The sequence below is a fragment of the Macaca fascicularis genome, chromosome 12, assembly GCF_037993035.2.
Source record: "Macaca fascicularis isolate 582-1 chromosome 12, T2T-MFA8v1.1".
Taxonomy (NCBI): Eukaryota; Metazoa; Chordata; class Mammalia; order Primates; family Cercopithecidae; genus Macaca; species Macaca fascicularis.
The window spans coordinates 19,163,685-19,187,011 of NC_088386.1; the positions used below are offsets into that span (position 1 = coordinate 19,163,685).

Below are 23,327 nucleotides of genomic sequence, written 5' to 3' on the forward strand. Positions count from 1 at the left end.
TCTTGCAGCCCCCACCCCGGAACTGACTCAGCGCAAGAAGACAGCTTCGACTCCCTATGATTTCATCCCAACACAACCAATCAGCACTCCCCATTCTCTAATATCCCTACCCCCACCATCAAACTATCTTCTAAAACCTCTGGCCTCTGAATCTTGGAGGAGGCTGATTTGGGTAGTAGTAAAACTCCAGTCTCCCATTAACACAAAAAGAAAGAATATCTGAAGTGAATACTTGGACATTATCTTCTTGAGCTACTGGCAGATTGTTAGATTGTTACATTAGTCATTTATCCTCATGTTCTTTGAAGCTTTCTATGATATACGTATTATGTAGCTGTATCATTGCATAATATTTAAGCGTTATTAAAAAACATGTTTTATAAATGCAATATAATATTCTAGACACCGTTTCATAATCTCAGTGCTGAGTAATCTTAAATACTAGCTATATTAATACCTTCTTTTCACAGATAAGAAAACTCCATTTCGGAGTTGTTATCCAGCAGCCAGTTTTTGCAGGCCAGACAAGAGTCCAAGTCCCCAAAACCTCCGGTCCAGTTTTCTTCCTATTGTATAGTATTATGCTGCTCTCACTTTTTTATACATAATTTTACATTTGTGGCTTGAAAGTAATTTCAATGCCATAAGCATTCATAAATTCAATTTGTATTTTCCAACTGTCTGTTTATTCTAAACTCTTAATATGAGGCCACAAATGGATAAAGATTTTTTATCACATGTTAGGAGAGACATTTTCAATACTCTTTTACGTTTCTTGTCAGTCACAAATATATTTAGCCAAATCAGAAATAGTAAAAACTGATATAAAAAAATCCTTTTTCTCCACATATTAACTTTTCACATTAGAACAAATAAAGGTACAGGAAATTATGGTTGTGTTTCAACCTGAACTAGTATACAGGTTGTCGCTGTGTGTCTGTGTGTGTGTGTGTGTGTGTGTGTGTGTGTGTGTATGTTTTAAATCAAGCAGGGAGATACAGAGCAGATTAAACTCACCCCAACTGATACTCAAGTCTTAGACTAAGTTCTAGATTCTGACTCCATTCTCTTCTTTAGATGAATTCTGAGTTTTCCTCTTTAGGAAGGATTTGTTGCTATCAAAAAGACAATTGAGTTATAGGACTGCTCCCTGCTAGACAGTTATTTATGAACTCCACAAATTCCTTTGCAACTTGAAAACCCAGAGATAGATTATAGGTCTATTTCAGTAGAATATTAGAGGATCCCAAAATAACCAGTTATCTCAAAAGTGTTATTGCAACATATTTTTTTTTGTCACAGCAGATGGTTATGCTATAAGAACCAACTAAAGTTGGTGAAAGGCTAGCAGCCCCCTCCATGAAGAAAAGGAAACGTTTTAATCTTTGCACCGAATCCTATATTATTTATGCAAGTCTTATCATTCACCAAGTGGCAACAAGAGTATGCTCTGTTTCAACCATGCTTTTGATCAGTCCTCAAAGGTGGTAGCCATAAATTAATCCTGACTACTATTATTATTGGAAGATCTAGATATTCAGAACTTGACTCTAAGTTATAAGTTAGCTCCAGTATAAATGGAAGGCCATCAGTTAACATTAGCAGCAATGACAAATAGCCCACTACTCCATGACAGTGGTAGCAGCCACAAATCAAAGGCATATAAAATCAGAGAAGGAGCCTATACTGATTTATGCGAGCATTTGTTTAACTTCAGGCAATCTGGTTGTGCTTGTGAACATGACATGCTATTCCCATGATCCTCTGTATATCATAGATTCTATTCTAACTTATGAATAAGCATTTAAAAATTTAATCATAACCAGAAAGGATTTCCTACACTGTTCACTGTCACTCACATATTGTTCTCTAAAAACAATTTGGCTACAGTTGTTGTTATGATATTGTAATAACCATCATAAAGCCTGTCACTTTAAGTCAGTGAAGTCAGGATCTGTTGGCAAAAATATAATCAAAAGTAATTTCATGATTCAATAAATAGTATATAAATCTGCTATTATTGGGGTTCATTTTCTTTCAATACCACCCATTTCCATCTTTTCACTGGAATTATTCTGACTATCCAAGTGTCATTATTACCTTCTATTGTTATTTAAATGGAGCATTTTTATTAGATCCTCTGACACTATATATAAGGCTTTGCTTCCTCAGTAGTAATAATTCCATTTCTGAAGGAAAATGGAAGTAACTATACACAAAATTCTAAGCTCTCACTTTATGTTAACTCCATGCCTGAAATGGAATTTTAATTTAATCATATCTGAGAAGACCTAGGTTTTTATTACCTACCTCAAGAAAGTAAGAAAAATAGCCCTTTCCATGCAGGTTATTTTGGTTCAAAGAGCCCATGAAACCATTATTCATCTATAATAATGCATGTAAGATACACTTACTAACCAAATTAAACTCTAAATTTCTTTCATCAGATGGCATTCATTATTTTTCTGTAAATTTTTCTTTAGGAAGATGGGAAAAATAAAATATTCTATATAAATAGTTGAAATAAAACATTATACCAGTTATACAGTTTTAAAAATATACTTTCCAAGAGATCTATAGAAGATATAATTAAAAGGACACAACCATACATACATTGTTGTTGATTTAATTAATACATTGGCTCGCAAAAGAAAACTATCAGAATCAGGGTATAGTTCTCAAAAATAAATCTAGCAAATATTGCATCAATTACATAAAATTAACTGGTGTGTCCATTAGTGTCAAACAGACTTCACTGAATTTTTGTTGTATCCTACCAGCAGTTTTTCTAGGGATAGAAATAGAATATTCTCTGTTACTATAATCAGAGGTCTGTCTTCCAGTAGAAAAACGAATGTAAGAATATAACATATTAAACTATATAGTACTTTACCCAAGACCTAGACCTCCTGAAAGAAGATACATTTCGAGGTTATTAGAATTTTTACAATGATGCAACAAGAAGAGGCAACCCGGCCTGGCAAGGAGCCCCATGGTGATGGATTTGGATGAGGTCTAGCAAGAAAACAAGAGAGTTAGTAAATATTTACCTGCCATCTCTGTGTGCAGAGAGAGCACTCTCCCCATGCTGCAAGGAGATGAAAAGAAATAAAGGGACTGGGCCCGGTGGCTCACACTTGTAATCTCAGCACTTTGGGAGGCCGAGGCGGGTGGATCACCTGAGGTCAAGAGTTCAAGACCAGCCTGGCCAACATGGTGAAACGCCATCTCTACTAAAAATATAAGAAAAATTAGCTGGGCATGGTGGCGGGCACCTGTAATCCCAGCTACATGGGAGACTGAGGTAGGAGAACTGCTTAAACCCGGGAGGTGGAGGCTGTGGTAAGCCAAGATCCTGCCATTGCACTCCAGCCTGGGCAACAAGAGCAAAACTCTGTCTCAATAATTAATTAATTAATTAATTAATGACTTTAGGGGCTTACTGAGGGTTGGTGAGACAAATGTACTTAATAAAACAATTTTGGTACAATGTGAGGCATCATGTATTTAAGTACCAGCAAACTTATTTCAAAAAGAAAGTAAGAGCTATGGGAACTTCAAAAAGGAAATTTAAGTTCTATAGCAGCACCTATAAAAGACATAACGGCACGTGTCCTAAAAAGCTAAATAATAATATTACAACCATCTTTGCCAATCTCAATTCCTAAGAGGCCCCAGGGAATGAATAACTTGGCAATATGACTTCTGTGATATTAATCTACCATTTCTAATATGCATGCAGAAACCTTCTCAGACATTTTCCTTACCTAGTGTCAGAAACCTCTATGTAGAATAAAAACTAAATATTGGGTAGCTGTACAACAGCATTATTAAAATATTCCCCTTTAATGTGAAGAGAAGCTGGACTTTGAAGCAGCAATGTTCTACTTTTTAACTAGAGAAAAACTTAAATAAATCTTGAAGTAAGCAAGGATCAAAGAATTTGGGTTCTAGCTTCCACATTACAGCTTTGCCATTCCAGGACAACAGTTTCTTAGAATCTAACAGTTTTTAGCGAGACAAGAACTTAACATATATTCTGTAGTCTAACTGAAACATTTTAGATCAACAAAGCTCTAAAGGATGCTGCATGAACAAACAAATAAGAACATGAATTAAACTCACCTCCAGAGACTCCTGTGTTGCTCTTCGAGTTGACTCAGCAGATGCTCAATGTATTTATTGGAGTCCATGTATTCCTGCACAAGCAGACAAAGACAGATGAAAGCTCGCTACCACAGTCCCCACCATCCTGAGACTCTGTCCTTATCTCTACAAGGAGTATTTTCGAAAGATTATCCCTAGTTCCCTTCCGGTTCTAGGATTCTCTGCTTCTGTGACTTACAATCATATGTAAATACTATTTTTCTCATATCCATGATAGTTTTATAAACAAATCACAGAAGAGAACGGTCATTACACTGAGTCAGCATTACGATCCTCTTACTCACAGAAAAAAAGGCCTAAATTTCATAGTCATCTAAACTGGGGTCTGTGTTCTACTGTATACAAATGTTTCTGCCCATCATAGAAAAAAAAATAGACAAAACAGTTCTTGATTTTACTGGTCTTATGACAGTCATGTTCCAGCAAAAGTAATGTTTTTAAACTGTATAGAATATTTTATATAAATACAATATATACCCATATTCACTGGGTACTTGTATACACTAATGGACATGTCCATTTTTCTTCAGCTCCATATATACACACAAAACAGTATATGTGATTTTTTTTTAATTCTTAAACATAAATCTTTGACTTCTAAAAAGACATGAAAAGTATGGTGTGTTCTGCTCTATAGAAATGTATATGTAAATTTATTTCTCTAAATCAAACTATTTTCCTGAAACGTATCTGAAAAAAAAGAATAAAGAATTCATGTGTCATGTGAGAAGTAAGCAGAAAAATCCATAGATTATTACAATGGATTTAATTTGTGATTTCTGCATACGAGGCTCATATGCAATGGTGTTTCCTTTGCTAACCTGGAGAAAATACGACCTATACAAATCATTTTATATTGTTTTGCTCTGAATCTGGTATTTTATTCCCTTTCTGTTTTGAAGTCTACCCTGCAGGCCTCTGCTTCTACATTATAGCAGCCTTCGATGGAATAGTATGCAATGATTTCGATGTTAAGGCACCCATGAAAGCTACTGTTCCATTTCTATAGATTTGAAATAAACTGGGAACTTTGATTAACAGTGATATTTTCCTTTCAGAAATGTAGGTTTCTTATGAAACGCTATACATGATGTACTGCTCTTATAGAAATATTCACCACAATAAGGTGAGGGGCTGGGAGAAAGATGGGCGTTGACCCCATATAATGGAAAGGGACCAGTCCTGATTTCTTTTGATCCTGGATCTACCCATGTGGCCTTGAAAAGCCTTTTTACCTTTCCAAAATGTTCCCTAGACTAGAGGGTATACTAAGTCCTTGTCTAGTTAAATCTGTTATGATTCTAAGATACTGTAATTCTGTTATAGATAATTAGCTAAGAAGTTTTATGCTTATTGAATAAACACTTATTTTCAGGTGACTACTGAATAGTTATTTAAACAAGACCACTGGGATTGTTAAAAACAAAGCAGAAATCTGTGCTACTGAAGGAAGTTGCAGCATACGTGGTTATGCTTTTAAGTGTCCTGACCAAGGCTAAACCATGATTTAGAACACTTGACACTATCAAATACGTGAATTCTCAAATATGTTCAGCCAAGAAAAACTAAATACATTGTTCCCAAGTAGAAATAAATGTACAGATCTTAAAGTTATTCATTTTTTCTTCATTTAACGACTATTTTTAAACATCTGTTAGATGCCACGAGCTGTTCTAAGTGCTGCAGATATGGTAATCACCAAGAGGGGGAAAGCCACTGACCTCAAGGAGCTTACAGTCTGTCAAAGGGGCATACTAAATACATGAACAGATTGGTTTCATATTGGCTACATGCTATGAAGTAAACAGGTAATAGGAAAGACTGGGAGGAGCAGCTATGTCACGTGAAGACTCCAACCAAGTGATATTTGAGCTAAGACTTGGAAGAGAAGGAAACCATATAGAGAAAAGGGAGCCAGACACTGCAGGCAGCAAAAACACCATATGCAAAGGTCCTGAAATGTGCTGTGGGAGGAACAGAAGGAAGCCAGTGGGTGCTGGGAGCAGGGACTCAGGGATACTGGGTCTCAAATGAAGTTGGAGAGGTAGGCAGGACCAAATCAGGTGCAAGCCTTAGAAAGCAGCTTGGACTTGTCATTTTGTTCATTCTGATTATCTCAAGTCAGAGGTTGAAGCGGAAAGGTGTAGTGATGACAAATAAGACTTCAGTATCAAAGAGACTTAGGTTCAAATCCTGGTTTTGATACTTACTAGCTATGTTCCTTGGTCACATTATTAAATCTGTCTAAGCCTTAGTTTCTTCATCTTTGTCAGAGGCATAAATAATGCTTCATTTATGGAGGCATTGTAAGTGTTAAACAAGAAGTTTAAGTACATACATCCATCATGGCTGCCAAATAGCAAGCATGGCCTTTTTCAGAGTATTATATACCTCTTTTCAAAAGGAAGATCACTTTACAAGGTGAAGCCATTTTTCATTTTCTCTTCTCTTGCCAAACTTCAAGACTTTTAAGTGTACAGTTCTTAGGTTATACACACTAAATATTAGAATAGGCATTTAGGCAGAGATTGATAATACTGATCTCTAATCATTGAATGTAGTTGTCACTGGCTTGTGATTTCAAAGTTATTTCAAATAAAAATACTAGCTGCTTCCATTTAAACTAGCTTTATCCTATTTTCCATATAAATAACTATGATGACAAATCTTAAACCACTTAAAAATGGGAAACTAAGATTATCGATTATTTATCCCTCTTTTCAGCTATATTTTTTCTATGGCACTCTTACTTCCAACATTCAATATATTTTACTTATGTATTAAGGTATTGCCTCAATATAAGGCTAACACAAATGGATTGGGAAAAGAGACATGCGTCTTACATATATTTTTTGTTAAGTGAAACTGTTTTTGCTCAACCTGAAAGAACTTAGGAAGTACCTTCATACCTGTATCATTTCTGGACCCTGAACTGGAAAAGTTAGTTACCTAATGTGAAAACACTATCACAAGATTATAAACTAGAATTACTCCTAGGGGGAATTCTGTGGATCCCTTTGGAGATTAACTCCAAGAAAACCATGGAGGGTGGTAGCACTGGGGCTGGCAGTAGTTAAGAGAAAACTATGGTCACCATAAGTCAAATGCTGTAGGCATAGTGGCTGCAACAGCTTTGGGAGCAAGTACACCAAGGAGGTTATTGTACAGAGACTCCAGTATCCCAGCATGCCTGCAAAGGCAGAAAGAAAAGGTCCAGACAGATTTTTTTTCAGAGTAAACTGAAAAAATGCACCATGGAACCCATGTACAAGTACTGTAGGACAAGAGAGAGAACATGATCCTTAATCATAAAAGAGGGTGTGACTCTGAAAATTACTTACATAAGAAAGATATGAAAGCATTTTAGAAAGAGCCTTCACATGTTCACTAGTATCCAGAAAGATGTGGTCTCTCTGACACATGTGAAGGAAGATTTTTTTTTTTTAATGTTGAGATGAAAAGACAGCAGAATTAGATTTTACAAGATAATAGGGTGAGCGGCCAAGATAATAAAATGACATAAAATAAAGACGGGGCTCAGTGAGCTAAGAATTTCAAGGCAACATAGACTGTACTCACCGAATGGAAACCTATTTATTGCTGTCCTGTGATTTTTATTATAAGGTGACTCTCCTGACCATGAAATGGTGCTTCAGAGACAACAGGCAACAGATTTTGGTGTATTGGCGCTGAATTGTTCATACAGGTGAAAGTCTATTTCTCAATATCTCATTTGGGAAACAATCAAATTCCCCAACCCAGGCCAGGTACTTACATATTCCTCTTCTCCTATTTCTACAGTATAAGTCAATTAGTATATGTATCATTCAGTTAGTGAAGAGTAAGCATGATGTAATCTAGGGAGAAAAAATAAACAACCATATCCACATCTTCCTTGATGTCAGTGTTCACTATTCCTAACACATTATCTATGAAAAATGTCTATTTCCCAAGCCTTGCTTTGTTCAGCATGCAACTTCCTACCTCATTCAGCACAAAGACATTATTAAACTATTGTTACTACTAACTTGATGAACATCCTATTCTACTGGTTTCTCTTAGAATTACAAAACCTACCTTAGATACAATAAATAGTAGAATTGACAATGAAAACATACATACAGTCCTGAGGAGGATAAACTTAACCTGTAACTAAATGAAGAAATAAAGGATAAGGATGAAAATGAATGCAGACATGATTGATAAACAGGCCAGAAAATATGGGTTTGCCAAATAATGAGAGCATTTGAGTACTTGATAAGATTTGAAATGCAAACAACAAACAAAGGGATAAAGAAATATTTCAGCACAGGGGAAAAAATAAGGACGTGATTATGCACATCGAAAGGATTCATCGCTTTCCAGGTAGAGTTAATGGAAAACAATCCACACGTCTATTGGCACAAGAGTTGAATAAAAATAGTGAAGGCAAAAATGGGGGGCTTGTTCGAATGCTTATAGCCCAACAAGGAGCAAAACCACATTAGCTCCACAGCTTACAGCCACCCCAAATGCCCATTGAAATTAGTTTATAGACAAACCATAAATATTATTCCCAATTAAGTAGCTCCTATGTAACAAAGCAACAGAAAGACATTCTCAGGCATTCATGAATTCATAAAATACAGGACCTACATCTTTTAATGAAAAACTTAAAGATACACATGTGTATAACCAAAAGGTGTCTGTGTGCCAGATAAGTATATGTACACATGCATGTATAAGTATATATGCACATATGTAATACCTGAGCAAAGAATAAAAAATAGGAATTCACAATATAAAAAGAGGCTTCAAAAGAGGTTAATCCAGTCAAACAGATGTTTAAAAAGGTAATTATAAAATAACATAAAATCCCAGAAAGAAAAAGTAGAATATATATTATCTATATTTGTGATGGGCAGAAGGAGGACAAGAGGGAAAGAAAGAGGGAACTATTGATAGAAGGGTGCATAAATCACTTTGAATACAGGGGAAGAAATTATTGTTCTATTTTTGACTTGATAATAAAAAATGCTTAAGTATAACACTGTGTTTTTCCTGTGTAGGTACAATTGGGGAAAGCAATTTGGTGATACATGTGATTTTAAGACATCCGTGCCCTTTTGATCTAGAAACTCCCTGTCTAGAAATCAGCCTGAGGAAATAATCAGATTAAAGCAAATGATATTTATCGAAATATTATTTGTGACAATATGGAAAGACTGGGTATGTCTTATTTTCCAAAACTATAGGAATAATTAAAATAAAGCATGCTTTTTTCATTCAAAGAAATACAATTCTTAAACTTTGTAAAGAATATGTAATAAACTAGAAAACAGTGTAATGCTAAGTGAAAGCAGGATAAAAAACTACATAATCCCTCTCATCACAATTTAGAAAATGTATATGAAAGATTAATATCCTACAGTAAATGGTAATATTATGGGCTAATTTAATTTTCTTCTCTATATTTTTTCTTTGTCTGTAGTTTTAAAAAACTATATGCTCATTACAAAAATTTAAAGTAATGGATGTTACATAGAAAAATACCGTCCCAGAAAATAATGTCCATGAAGATTTGATTATAAATTTTAGAAGGCTTGATCTGAAATGCCACAAGGAAACCATTTCCTTTATATTATTCTAAAGCTAGGCTCGTGTTTGAAACAATGAACCCCCCTTTCCACTTGCCCTCGTTAGTGGTCTGATAAAAGCATTTCACCAAAGTTAGGATTAAGGGGGCTGAAGGCGGGGGGTACCAAGTTACACCAAGTCATATTTTATGTTTTAAAAATTTCACAAAGGTACAGCATTAAAAAGACATCTGTTCCTTGGCTCAAACTTATGCAAATTAGAATCATTTTAGAGATATATTTCAGGAAGTTTGCCTTTCACTTCTTTTAATGCACATGTTTCAGGGCAATTAGTATGAAACATTTAAAGTGATTAGAGGTTTATAGATATACTGAACATTGCATGTCTTTGTAGCATAAGCCCATTTAATGCGAATCTCCTATTGTCTGAAGTAGGTCAGTTCTGAGAGAGGCCCATTATAAATGAATTCTAATGATGTGAGGATCTTAAGTATCATTCATCTTAAGTGGAGTTTAAAATAAAATCGTATATCAAAGCTTGCAGAGATCCAAAAATCCCTCCAAATAATCTTCGCATTATAATCAGCATAACTTATGGCAGAGCTTGTGAAATCCTGCCAGCAATTTTGTGACTAGTAACATAGAATCCCCAATTCACCTTTGGGCAAAGCAGCACCGGTGAGGCGGCCAGCTGTTCAAATCAACAGAACTGTCTGCAATTAGGAAATGACTAACTACCACAACAAAGTAATTTTTAAGGTTGGGGGGGGCATCTCTTAATAAAAAGGTATATCTGCATGGTGAATGTAAAAAACTCAAATAAAATAGCCACTTTGGGAATTATACAGACAAGGTAATAAATACAAAGGTGTCTTATAATTAACTGGCATCTGTACCAGTATAAATGCTTCCAAAGAGACTTTTTAAAATGTTAAACACCATGAGCAAATCAGTTCAGGAGTCCCGGCTTGAACAGATCCATCCTCCTGTTGCCATCTTAGCATTAGCTGTCTTGAATTCCTCTTTCCCATTCCCTCCTCAAACAGCTGCAACCTTGCTTCTATCTAAGGCAGACTTTCTAGTGGAGCTTTCCCATTAGAGCCACTGATGGCCTCCACAAGGTGGAATCCCAGGATTTTGCTTGGTCCTTATCTTATGACCAGTACCTGCAGAACTTCACATTTCAAAATCATACTGTTCCTCCTTGGTATTCTCTGAAAATGTCTCCCCGTATTCCATCACTCGGAGGTTCAGCATGGCCCACGCTGCTCAATCACACTCTGGAGGTCCAATCTTGTGAGTATGGCTATTTCCCAAACAGGTCCCTTTGGATGTGCCACACACTCTTTCGAGTATGTCATCCTTCATTTCTGTATCCTCCAACACCTACCATAGCCCTTGGAACATCTCAAGCACTCAAGGGTGTGTTGAGTAAGTGAAAGAGTGAATTAATTGGCTGGATGTAACCAGGCTCATAAGAGAATCTGAGATTAGTCTATAAGTTGTCTCGGTCTTCCAAAACTTTTACTTGAAAAGGTTTTGATGATCATCGAAACATTAGGCAATCATGACAAGACAGCAGAAACAGTGTTTTTGTTTCATTTTCCCTCTCCTCTCTCATGCACCACTCAATGTGATGTTTCTGACACCAGATGAATGGGAATCTTTCCCTATACATCAACCAAACAATTCTCCAGCAGACACCAACTAGGTGTCCTATAATTTAACTCAATTCTGACACCATCTACCTGGAGATAGCGTCAGATCCCTCAAGGTAAGGGCTCAGTCCCACAAGACTGCTCCTGGCTTCAGACACCAATCACAAGTACCACAGTGGGCTGCCACCTATACTTCTGACCAGCCAGCTATAAATCAGGGTTCCCACCACAACCTCCTCATGCTTGATAAATTTGCTACAGCAGTTCACAGAACTCAAGGAGGCATTTTACTTAGGTTTACTCATTTATTGTAAGTGATACTGCAAATGATACAGATAAACAGCTAGATGGAAGAGCTGCTTAGGACGAGGTATGGGAGAAGGGGTTCAGGACTTCCATGCTCTCTCCTGGCACACTGCCCTCCAGGAACTTCCATGAGTTCAGCTATCTGGAAGCCCCTTGAGCCCAGTCCTCTTGGGTTTTATGGAGGATGCATTATGTAGGAATGACTGATTACATCAGTGGCCATTGGTGGTCAACTCACCCAGAGCTTGGTAGGTAGGGCTGAAAGTTCCAACCCTTTAATCACATGGTTGGTTCCCCTGGCAACTAGCCGCCGTCCTGAGGCTATCCAGAAGCCCACAAAGAGTCTTCTAAATAGAGCAAAAGATGCTCCTATCACCCGGAAAATTCTAAGGGATTTAAGAGCTCTGTGTCAGACGTTATCACTCAGAAAATAAGAAAGGTTTTAGGCACTCTGTGTCAGAAACCAGGAGCCAAAGACCAAATATTAGAACAAAAGGTTCTCCTAGTACCCTATCTACAAGGGTTTTAGGAGTTCTGTGCCAGAAACTGGGAAGCAGACACCAAATATATATACTTAATCCTAGCAGTTTTCTAAATTACTGTATACTCATAATTTTATTCTATTGGTACAAGCCAGAAATGACATTCCAAAGACAAGCTATCGATAATTTCGCAAAATCAGTATGTTTTTCTAATCTTGCAACTCTGAAGAAAATCTAGGTACATTGCTCATCTATGGCATGTAAATCATAGGAGCTGTCAAAAATTTCAACACAGTAAAATTCACAACCAAAATTTGCTTTCAAATGGAGAGATAACTGATAGCATGATGACTAGCAAACCGCATAGAGTGAAAACATCTCTTTATAACCTCTGTCATATATGAAAATTTCATCAATATGAATTAACAGTGACAGAATATATTCAGAGAGCACATGAGACCATTGAAAAGCCTCATGACCTGCTATTTGGTATCAAGGCAGTAGACTAATGCAGATCAGACTATGAGTACAGCTTAGCAGATCTTCAGAGTAAAACATACTTCAATTTGTTGGATACTGCTTAACTGTTCCCTATTATATATTTTTCCCCTTTTAAAAAAAATCTCCCAACTCTCCCCAGTTCTAGCTGGACACACTGCTCCCAAGCTAGAAATTATGTTTCCCAGCCTCCTGTGCTGCTTGAGGTGAACACATGCCTGAGTTCAAGCCAAAGAGAGGTAAGCAGAAATGGTTTATGCAATATCCAGGAAATCCCCAGCCTAAAGACAAGATACGACCCATTGTGCACTCTTCCCCTGGCCAGAAACAGTGACGCCTTGGGCTCAGAGACAGTCCTACATGCAAAGGATAGCCAAAGTGATAGTTCTTAGAGCACCTATCCACTGACCCTAGTCTTTCTACCTCCCTTTGACCTAAATAAGATAGAAATAAATTCCTATTTATTTAAAACACTGTATTTTGGGCTTTCTTTGTTACTGTACACTTAGCCTATGTAACAAGTAATATAAATAATTGGTCAATTCTTTTGAAAGTTAACATGGCAAACAGTGAAATACAAAGCAGCAGTCATCTCTATATTACTTGATTGATTGATGTTGTTTGTAGATGTTATAGTTTTCCAAAGCACTTTGACAACCATTCTCATTTAAGCCTCACAACATCTTTGAGTCATGGTCACCATTTCAATTTAGAAAACTAATGCTCAGATTATGGTTAAGTAATTTGCTTAGGGTCAGACAATAACAGACTTTAAAAGTCTGTTTTTGCTCAGTTCAGCACATTTTTTCACTGCCCTAAAGAATGCCCTTCCCACAGCCAACTGCCCTCAGAGTGAATTTTATGTTGGTTAGCTGGAAACTAGCTACAGAATGACCCCCTCCACCACAGCCCTCTCCACCAATTTGTAGTGTGTGTTGGAGGGAATCTGGCTAGATGCAAAGCCATAAAACAAAATCAAGCAATGAGCTTTCAGATTCATTCTAATTGGGCATCTGTGTAAGTTTGGCTTTGGTTCCACTTTGATTTCCCTGTCCTAGTGCAATGAGGGTAAGGGCAGAAGTTAAGTTGTATTCTCCCATTCAGTACTCTGCTCTGTTAATAGTAATGACATAAATCTACACATGAGTTAAACAACTTTTAGTTATATTATATTTGAAAAAGATGCTCTTACTAATACTTATTCTTTCTTAGATAAAAAGAGTTATACTTAATTTTAAGCAAAATAGTAACTATTGTATTTCTCAGCAGCCTGTATCATTTTCTTAAATATCGTTCTTATAGCAGCTTGGGAGATAAAAACATATTGGTCAAATGAAGGAATTCATTTAGGTGGAAAAAATAAGTTCACTTATTTATTTTTTTTTCTGAGGTAGAAATAAAAACTAATTCAATCTGTCCTCAAGTTCTGCAAGTCAGTAACATAGCATTTGTCAGCATGACAGTAGATTGTGTATATTCTTAAAAAGCCACCATAAAAATACAAATGACATAGTTAGCCGAGTCTTCATTTCAACCTCTATTTTTCACCTGATGGAGAAACATCGGTAGAGCCTTATATGAGTGAAAAGTCTTGGGTCCCCAGCTACTCTACATGAAAGAATTTGGCCATGGAAAGTTCAAAAACTAATTTAAATCCCAGTATTACATCCACACACAGCAGGAATTGACCAATGATCCATTGCATCAGTACACTGTACTTTCATACATTTCCTTCTACCCAAATGCTGGATCACGGAACGCCATTTCACTCACTACGGTATATCAGGACCCCCTGAGCCTATGATTATCAATACCATTCAAAATCTGGCCAGGTATGTTCTAATTTTCTCTCCCATCACTCCCCAAAGCTACCCTGGGAGTCCAGTGAAGCCAGGCTCCTTGCTTTTTCTGAACAGGCCAAGTTATGAATTCTTTGCAATCCCAGCACCTAGCACAAGACCTGCAAATAATAGGTGGCAAGGCATTTCTAGAAACCAGTGCACTGGAATTGGGTTAGGGCATCAAGTATGGAGAACACATTTGTTTGCTGCTACTTACGACTCCCATCTGTTCATCTGAGTCACCTGGTGGGCTAGTTAAAACACAGATTACTGGGTCCTGACCCCAGAGTTTGATTCAGTGGGCATGCAATGGAGCCTGAAAATTTGCATCTGTGAGAAGCTCCCAGATTGATTCTAATGCTGCTGGTCTGGGGACCACTCTGCAAATCACTGGATTATGGTAACCAGGATTAGTTTACTGATTAGCCCGATTACCACCCACTGTCCTCTTAAAGAGATTAATAAGGCCAACGTAAATAATGCCAGATGCAATTATTCGACAAATATTTTCAAGGGCTAATTATGTTCAGGCACTCTTCAAGGTCTGGGCAATACAGCCATGTACAGTGCAGACAAGTCTCTGCCTGCATGAAGGTAACATTTTTGTGAAGGAGACAGACAAAATAAGTGGAGGTAAGTGGAAAAACAAAACAGAGAAGAGGAAAGGAAGGGCTGAAGTAGAGGGGTGGCGTTAACATAGACTGCTGGAGGAAGGCCACACTGAAGACATTTGAGCAAACACCTAAAGGAAGTGAGGGAACTAATCCAGGTGGCTACTCTGGGAGGCTCATTCTAGGCAGAGAAAACCAGCATAAAGGACTTTGGGGGCAGGAGTGTGTGCCGGCATGTTGCAGGAACAGCACAGAGGCCAGTGTGGCTGGAGTGCAGAGATGGGGTGAGGGGAGGAGGGTGGTCATCACAGCTGCCTAAGCCCTTGTAGGAACTTTGCCTTTTGTTCTCAGTGACATAGGGAACAACTGCACTGGGATTTGATTCGAGGAGTCAAATGGTCTCACTTAAGTCTTGAAAGGATCCTTCAGGCTGCTGTTGACTGAAGGAGTAGCGGGCAGGGGCAGGAGCAAGGAGAAAGGAGACCAGCTGAGGCCACTGGAAGGAGATCATCGTCACTTTGACTAGGGCGGTCACCGGGAGAATCATGCTAAGTTGCTGGATTCAGAATCTGTTTTGAAGATGGAGATAACAGAACTTCCTGATGGATTGAATGTGGGATATGAAATAAAATAAAAATCAAAATAATATTTGGTTTTGGGCCTGAGCTGTTGGATAATGTGCTATTTATTGACAGAGGGAAAACTAAGAAAGGGGTAAGTTTGTACAAGGGGTGTTGACTAAATTGTTCTCCTTTGGCAGTGAAGTTTGCTATGTCATTACATATGAAAGAGCAGATGTCAACCAGGTCGTTAGTGCTCCAGAATTTTGGATTCCAGTGTGTAAGGATATAAACACGGAGCCATGACATCGAATGAAATTACCTGAGGAAGGAACTACACTAAAGAAAAAAGGACCCACTACTTGGAGGTTGGGAGGAGAAAAAACAAAAAAAGTAAATGAAGGAGAGGCCCGTGAGGGAAGAATAGGAGAAGGTGTTCTAAGGAGAAGGTAGTGTTAAATATAATCAGTGATCAAGTAAGACAGGCCCGCAAATTGGCCAATATAGAGGTCATTAGCGGCCTGACAAAAACAGTTTCAGTGGCAGAGCCATTCCAAATACTTCACTTGGGGTAGAGGTTGGGGAAAGGTGAAGAATAAAGAAAATTTTATGCCAAGGGTAGGGAGAACAAGTAAGAACAAAGCTTTTTCAGAAAATATCATAAATATCATGTGATTTTTGAAGATCAGTCTTCAAGAGGCCACGGGGCTATGGAAGCCCTTGGAAAAAGGGTGCATTCCAGGTCCTATCCCAGAGATTCAGGTTCAGTAAGTCTGGGAATAAAATGGGACCCAGAGATCTAACTTTAACAAGAACTTGTAGGAAGATGTTGCCAGTTCTCCTTGGGGCACTTTTGGAGAATGGTCTCCCAAATAGAATTTCTGGTTATTTCCAGTGACTTAACGCAACAAAACAAACCAACTGCCACAACCACCATGCAATCAACACACCAAACCTTTCCCTGAAACACCTTCAATACCTGTTCTACCAAAGTGAGTTAGGGCCTTGGAGTCTCTTGACATTCAAATGAGACTGGAAACAAGGTGATAAACATGAAGACATTTTAGAAACAGAGCAGATGGTGCTCCTCATGTTGGATCTAGGAACTCTTTTAAGAAAACTTGGGCCGCCTATTCCAGGAAGACACCTTTTGCCACACAAGAGGACTGTCAAACTATTTAAAATTTTTGTTTCATTTTTATATTTATCTTTAAGAGATTTCCCTCAAAAAAGAGGCTATTTCCTGCAGCGTGAGGAGATTATACATTTATACACTAACACATAAACCTTGCTTGGACTTTATTTTCTAAGCCAGAAAGCATTCGTGGATGTGCAGATTTCAGTGTGTTGCCTGTTAAACTGCATTTCTCACTTACGGGCACTGAACATAAATCATCCTGGAGGAACGAACATTCTTCCTGGCGTGAGGTATTTCAAAGACTGCCTCTACTGCCTCTTGGTGGGGACGGGTGGTGCCCAGGATCTGATCACATTTATGTCTCTATTTTCATGGTAAAATGTGAAGACGAAAGTAATGGACCGGATCTGAGTTCTCCTGGCTGTCATGGGCTGTAGGCTATTTTTCGTATTAAGCAGTTGAATACCGTTTGACTTGTCTTGGTGAAAAGAAACACTAGCTCTATCTTGTTGCATTTCCTCCAATAAAAAGGCAGCAGAACAAGTGAATCACTACGTCTGACCAGCATGTTTTCCTCTTACCCCTAAATGTGGTCTCCATATGAAGAGATGTACTAAGGAGACCATAGGCATTTATTTCCCTGCCACAGGCCTCGGGAAATAAAGGATGGAGTGCCTGAAGAGACCTTCTCAGACCTAGTATTTTGCATATGCATATCACAAAAAATAAACCTGTATCACCAATATAGAACATGAAAGCAAACCAAAAGTCATAAAGAATTCTGGAAGTCAGAAAGAAGTTTCAATTTGATTAACAAAAGCTGCAAAACCAGAACCCAAAACACATCCAGGATGAAATTACCGTGAAGATGAGGACTGAACTGGGAAAAACTGCAAGCTCAGATTGAACACAAGAGCAGGAGGCACCTCTTGGGCAATTGTCTGTGTGATATTTAAGTATGGTATTCCATGGCCACCCGCCTCCTTCCAGCAACTAGTAGGAGAGTTTGAACTCAAGATAAAGAGCTGTTCTCTACTGAGGATTAGTTTCCATCTAAGGAGGCAGAGCCCTGAGGCTGGGGTGGGGTTTTGGGGTTGGGTTCTGTGCAGGTGTGGAGGCCTCACCAGGGCTGGAATTCATGGGCACCTCCCCTCAGACACTGTAGGCCTATTCAACAGAACCTGCTCTCCAGTCAGCGCTGCCAACTCAGAGGGCTTCTAATGTTATGTGGAGAACCAGGCATCCTTCCCCAGCTGTAGCCGACTTAGTGCTGAAAACACTTGAACTTGTCCAACATCTTCCACAAAGAGGCCAACTCTACAGAAAGACACTTAGCTTCATGAGGACTGGTTAATCGGTATTTCAATGTGATGCCCATTGCCAACACCAGGACTCGTATAATGGGTATAGGTGCAAAGCAGGACCCATCTGGCTGACAATCCTTATTTTAGATCTTGACATGTGACCATGAAAAGGCCAAGCTGGAAACAATAGGGTGGCAGAGTAAGAATGAGGGCCTCTGCCTCCTGGAAACAGAGGAATCCCTTCAGGGGGCTGTGTATATTTTCACTGTGCAGCTCCTCTTTCTTGTTTGCTATCTTAGCAAGCTCTGTCAAGAAAGAGTGTGGAAAGGGGAAACAGTGGGAAAATAGCCACTCCTGATACTACAACACCCCTTTCTCTTCAACTTTACCTCCAGAGACTGAGCCTATGCCATAGTTCATTCTCTAATACCAGCATAAACAGCTTTCAGGAGAATCACGCCTACTGAATCAACTGCCAATCACTGAGGGAAGATTTTTAGGATGGTTTAAGAAGATGCAGAGAAAGGACTTATGAAGTAGAAGATACCCACCCCTGCCCCACCCAAAATAAACAACTCAGTAGCAAAGACTTCTCTTTTTTCCAATAAAGACACTGACGTTAAATACAACCTGTTTCTTGGCTTCTTCGGTTCTCAACTGTAGCTTGTAGTATGTGAAGTAATTTGAGATTATCCTCAGCACTTCCACAAATGTCTCGTGGAATAAATTGATTACCAATACTGTGATTAAAAAGTGCTTTTATAGGTGGTAACCTGGAGGGCTGATACAACCTGAAGTGAACAGCACTGTGGTCTTGTTTGAAAGGTAATTGGAAAGCCATTTTGTTCTGACTGTGGAGAATCTGATTCAGGAGAAAAGTTTCTTCTCTCCTGAGGGGCCAAACCAAATATGTGATGCAACATAGCTGTGGCACTCTTTGAACCTTCTCATTGGAAAATCTGGAGAGAAATGGGACATATAGCAACTTTTAATATGAAAGCCCTTGTGCCCAGAGCCCCTGTCTCTGTCCTAGTCCATCCTTGGAAGAGCAACGGTGCAATGCAATAACTCAGCGCTGCCCATCACCTGATGGCGGCTGGTATGCTCCCCTGGGTTCTACCTGGGATGACCAAATGGTACCCTTAGCCTCCACTGAACACCCACTTCACAAAGACACATTATCCTAACTATTAGGATCTAATGCAACGGTTCTCCCACTGTGGACACAGACCAACATTGTTAGCATCACCTGCAAACTCATTTAGAAATGCAAATTCTCTGGCCTTTCCCCAGGCCCACTGAACTCTGGGGGTGGAGGAGCCCAATAATTTATGGGTTTAGGAGCCTTCCAGGTGATTCTGATCACACTACACCTTAAAAACGACTGTTCAATAGTCAAATTAACCGATCATTGCGATCATTCACTCCTGGTGTGTGAGCCACCCCTTCCCCCGCCCCCTTCCACCTCCTGCATTTTCAAGATAAATCATTTGACGCTATAGAGAATTTGAATTACTATCAGCATTGATGAACAATTCAAGGTTCCTTTTCAAAAGATCTCATTTTGGAGGGTAGAGGGCTGGGCAATCAGACCTTGCATCAGGTGAAACACTGAAGTTTAATTAAAATAATGCAAAACCAGCAATAGCTGCCCTGCTGTGAAGCCTATGTTTGCATTTAATGATGTAGGTGCCGTTTTAAAGATCAGCACGAGAGAAGTACCCATGATAAATATGATGCAGGTGCACCTGGGATGTTACTTTTTTTTTTTTTTTTTTTTAAGTATCTCCTCTCAAAGCATTATGCAGCTAAAACCATTCAATGAGTGGACTATGCACTATTTGGGATATGAAAAGACACCTGGACTCAGGTAAGTTTTTTGTATTGGGACAGTCACCTAAGACAGAAATTCCTTTTTAAAATATACATATTTGGGATAGCAACGCAGACAGTTCACTTACCAGTGGATAGCAATTTAACTATTCTAATCCCTATTTTTCATAAAAATCAGCCACTCCTAGACAAGGCAGATGTGTTAAATCAATTTAGGAAGGCAATTTACTATGATGAGGTTGTTAAAGAGTCAAACGGAACATCAGGAAATTTATGCAAATATTTTTGGGAATTTGTTCTGAGTATGCAAATGCTATATAATTAGTTATCATGCTTTTCATGCAAAATTAAATTTGCTATAATAACGAATCACACTCAAGAATAAGGCTAGTTAACATGAAAAGAACCCTCATTTTTATGACTGAAAGACTGCAAATTGAGGGTAAACTGCAGGTGATTCTAATTCCAGCCTTTAGGATTGTTGTTCATTCCGGTCAAACGAAACCAACTGCAACAAGGGGTAGGAGGGCTCTCTGACTCTAGACAGCACGTGTATGGATGCAAAAATCACAAGAAGTAGAAGCAATGGAGCATTCTGCTTTTTGGACTAGGCTGTCTCAGCTATCATTAGCCAGATACTCTTTTACCCTCTAATTATTTTGGAAGGACTCAGTACTATCATTTAATATTTATCAGACTAACAAAGCCAAACTTCTATTTTGGAATATCTCTAAAGACTAATTACTGCTCAGTCCCTTCCTGCCCCAGGCTGACAATTTGGAGATAATTTGGACTTCCAGCATGTTGGCTCTTCCTGCCTCACTCTGTACATGTCCTCACTAGTCAGAGGACTCTCTAGACCTCCTCTCGCTGTCAAAGTCCTATGTCTGCTATATTTGCCAGGATATGTAAGAATTAGGCCCTTGGCCAGGCGCGGTGGCTCATGCCTGTAATCCCAGCACTTTGGGAGGCCGAGACGGGCAGATCACGGGGTCAGGAGATCGAGACCATCCTGGCTAACACGGTGAAACCCCGTCCCTACTAAAAATACAAAAAGTTAGCCAGGCGTGGTGGCAGGCGCCTCTAGTCCCAGCTACTCGGGAGGCTGAGGCAGGAGAATGGCATGAACCTGGGAGGCTGAGCTTGCAGTGAGCCGAGATCACGCCACTGCACTCCAGCCTGGGGGACAGAGCGAGACTCCGTCTCAAAAAAACAAAACCAAAACCAAAACAAAACAAAAGAATTTGGCCTTTTATGCCTCCTGGCCACTTGTAGCCCACTCCCATTTGGCCAGAACTGAGACATTTTCCATAGCATGAAACTTTCTGTGATGACTCTGGAGAAGCCCTGAGCAAACCAGGTGAGTTGGTCACTCTAACACAATCACATGTTTCCCCATTCCCAGGCTGTTTGCCCATTCCTGTGGGTGTCAGTTTTCCTAACTATGCTTCAGATTCCTCGCTGGGAGTAGGCTCAGCCCTAACCTCTAGTGCTATGGACTAGCCCTAACCCAGGAGTCACGTATGCTCATCTGCTATCCACTAAAGAAGGGGAGGCTCCATCCAGTGAGCCTGATCGCTGACCCATGTCTTGCCTTATCCCAGGTGAACTGCTCAGGAATAAAGTTGTTTCCAGCTGCCTGAGGACTGACAGAGGGATCCTACTGTCACCTCCCCAGATCGGAGCCTCAAAGATACCAATTTGCATCACAGCCACCCCCAACCGACCCTCACCCAGTCTGTGATTAGACTCAGTGCCCTTCAGTGGGGCTAGCACTTTACGTAGGTTAGGCTCAGTTACATTCTTGCTTTATACCTATTCCACACAGGATCATTGTGGAGGTCCCAGTTTTGTTACCTAAAAATACCTTTCAACCTGCTATTAAAAGTGAAGCCTGCACCTGAACATTCACGTTGTCTTTTCCCAGAGGATCAGAAAATCGTTGCTATAGAATCTAGAGTTGTCAAACACTTTGTCATATTAAGCTTACAATGACAAAACTAGGTTTTAGTAGCATGATTTTAGGAAAAAGAGGAACCCAAAGCCATACATTTGAAGACTATATATATCCCTTAGACTGAAGAGACAGACGTGGTAGAAACATTTTATAAAAGAAGAAAAAAGGGGGAAGTAAATACCTGGCTGCCCATAGAGACGTCCAGTTTTCTGTAGAGGCTGGCTGTTAATAGTACCTGACTCCACTGGTTTCAATAAATAGCTCAATCACCTCGTTCTTGCTAAAACCCAAGCTCAATAATTCAATATTCCCTAGCCACATACAATGCATTTAACCCTTTTCCTCATTATCCCACTTAAGCTAAAAAACAAGACAAAACACAAACAGGATGATAGCCAGATGAACTCTTAATTCCAAAACAATATCAATTTAATTCACTCCATTTGCTAGTACTGCCTTCTCAACCATGCCTTGTCTTAGCTCAATATGAATTAGGTAAAACTTAATATTCATGCAACTTGGCCCACATCGAAAATCATATTCCTATACAAATTTGCATGTTTCTAGTTTTTCTACATTTCATACTTTGTCTCACAAGTCATGTTGTAGAGTGTCATTCCCTCATTTGTCATTTTTGTAAAGGCCATCCTATGAAGGTTTATTTAGCAGAAAGGCTGATAGATTTTATTAATAGGCATAGTCTTTCCAACCTGTAAAAATACCAATACTTAAGTCAAATATTTTTGTACCCACTATGCAAATAGTACTTTGCTAAAAACATCACCATTAGCCTAGGAGAATGAGACAAAGCATAGATGCAAGACAGTTCTATGCAGTAAGTGATACACACATTTTACAACAAAAAGGTATCATCTGTGATTGAGATCCAGAGGCAGGTAAAAATCAAAGCTTGGAGAGTGAGCTTGTGGAAAGATAATTGATAAACTACATTTTACGTGATACTTTATTTTCAACACTCCGTTATGAAGTTTGCTTAATTATCTTTTATAACATAACAGTAAAACAGTGTGTGTGTCTCCGTATTACTGATGAGAAACCTGGGCTCTTAGAGTTCAAGTAACAATATCTTAGTGGGTAGTTGAAAACACAATGCTACACTAAATCATTAAAAGTAAAAGTTGGAACATTACCTTTCTAGTAATTTTCACTGCCCATACAGAATATTCTTCTAACAATTGCATTTGAGAACCTATCCTGGAGGATGAGACTTTAGGACACAGAGAAGCTATGTGGACCTTGAATACTTTGGGTCTATTTCCTTATTTATAAAATGAAGAGATGGGTTCAGATCAGTGGTTAGCAAACCTCAGCCAGCACTAGTATCACCTGAAGAGCTTGCTAAAACAGACTGCAGGGCCCCACCCCCAAGAATTTC

General features: G+C 38.9%; 1 protein-coding gene across 6 annotated transcripts in view; it reads right to left on the reverse strand.

Moving 5' to 3' along the window:
* The window catches only part of NCKAP5 (NCK associated protein 5), a 978,205-nt gene that overhangs the window by 622,895 nt on the left and 331,983 nt on the right, over positions 1-23,327 (reverse strand). For all 6 annotated transcript variants that reach the window (XM_065525413.1, XM_015432050.3, XM_074008901.1 and 3 more), the window contains one exon: positions 4,126-4,199. In XM_065525413.1, coding sequence (XP_065381485.1) covers positions 4,126-4,199 — 74 coding nt within the window. The remainder of the gene's footprint in view (positions 1-4,125; positions 4,200-23,327) is intronic.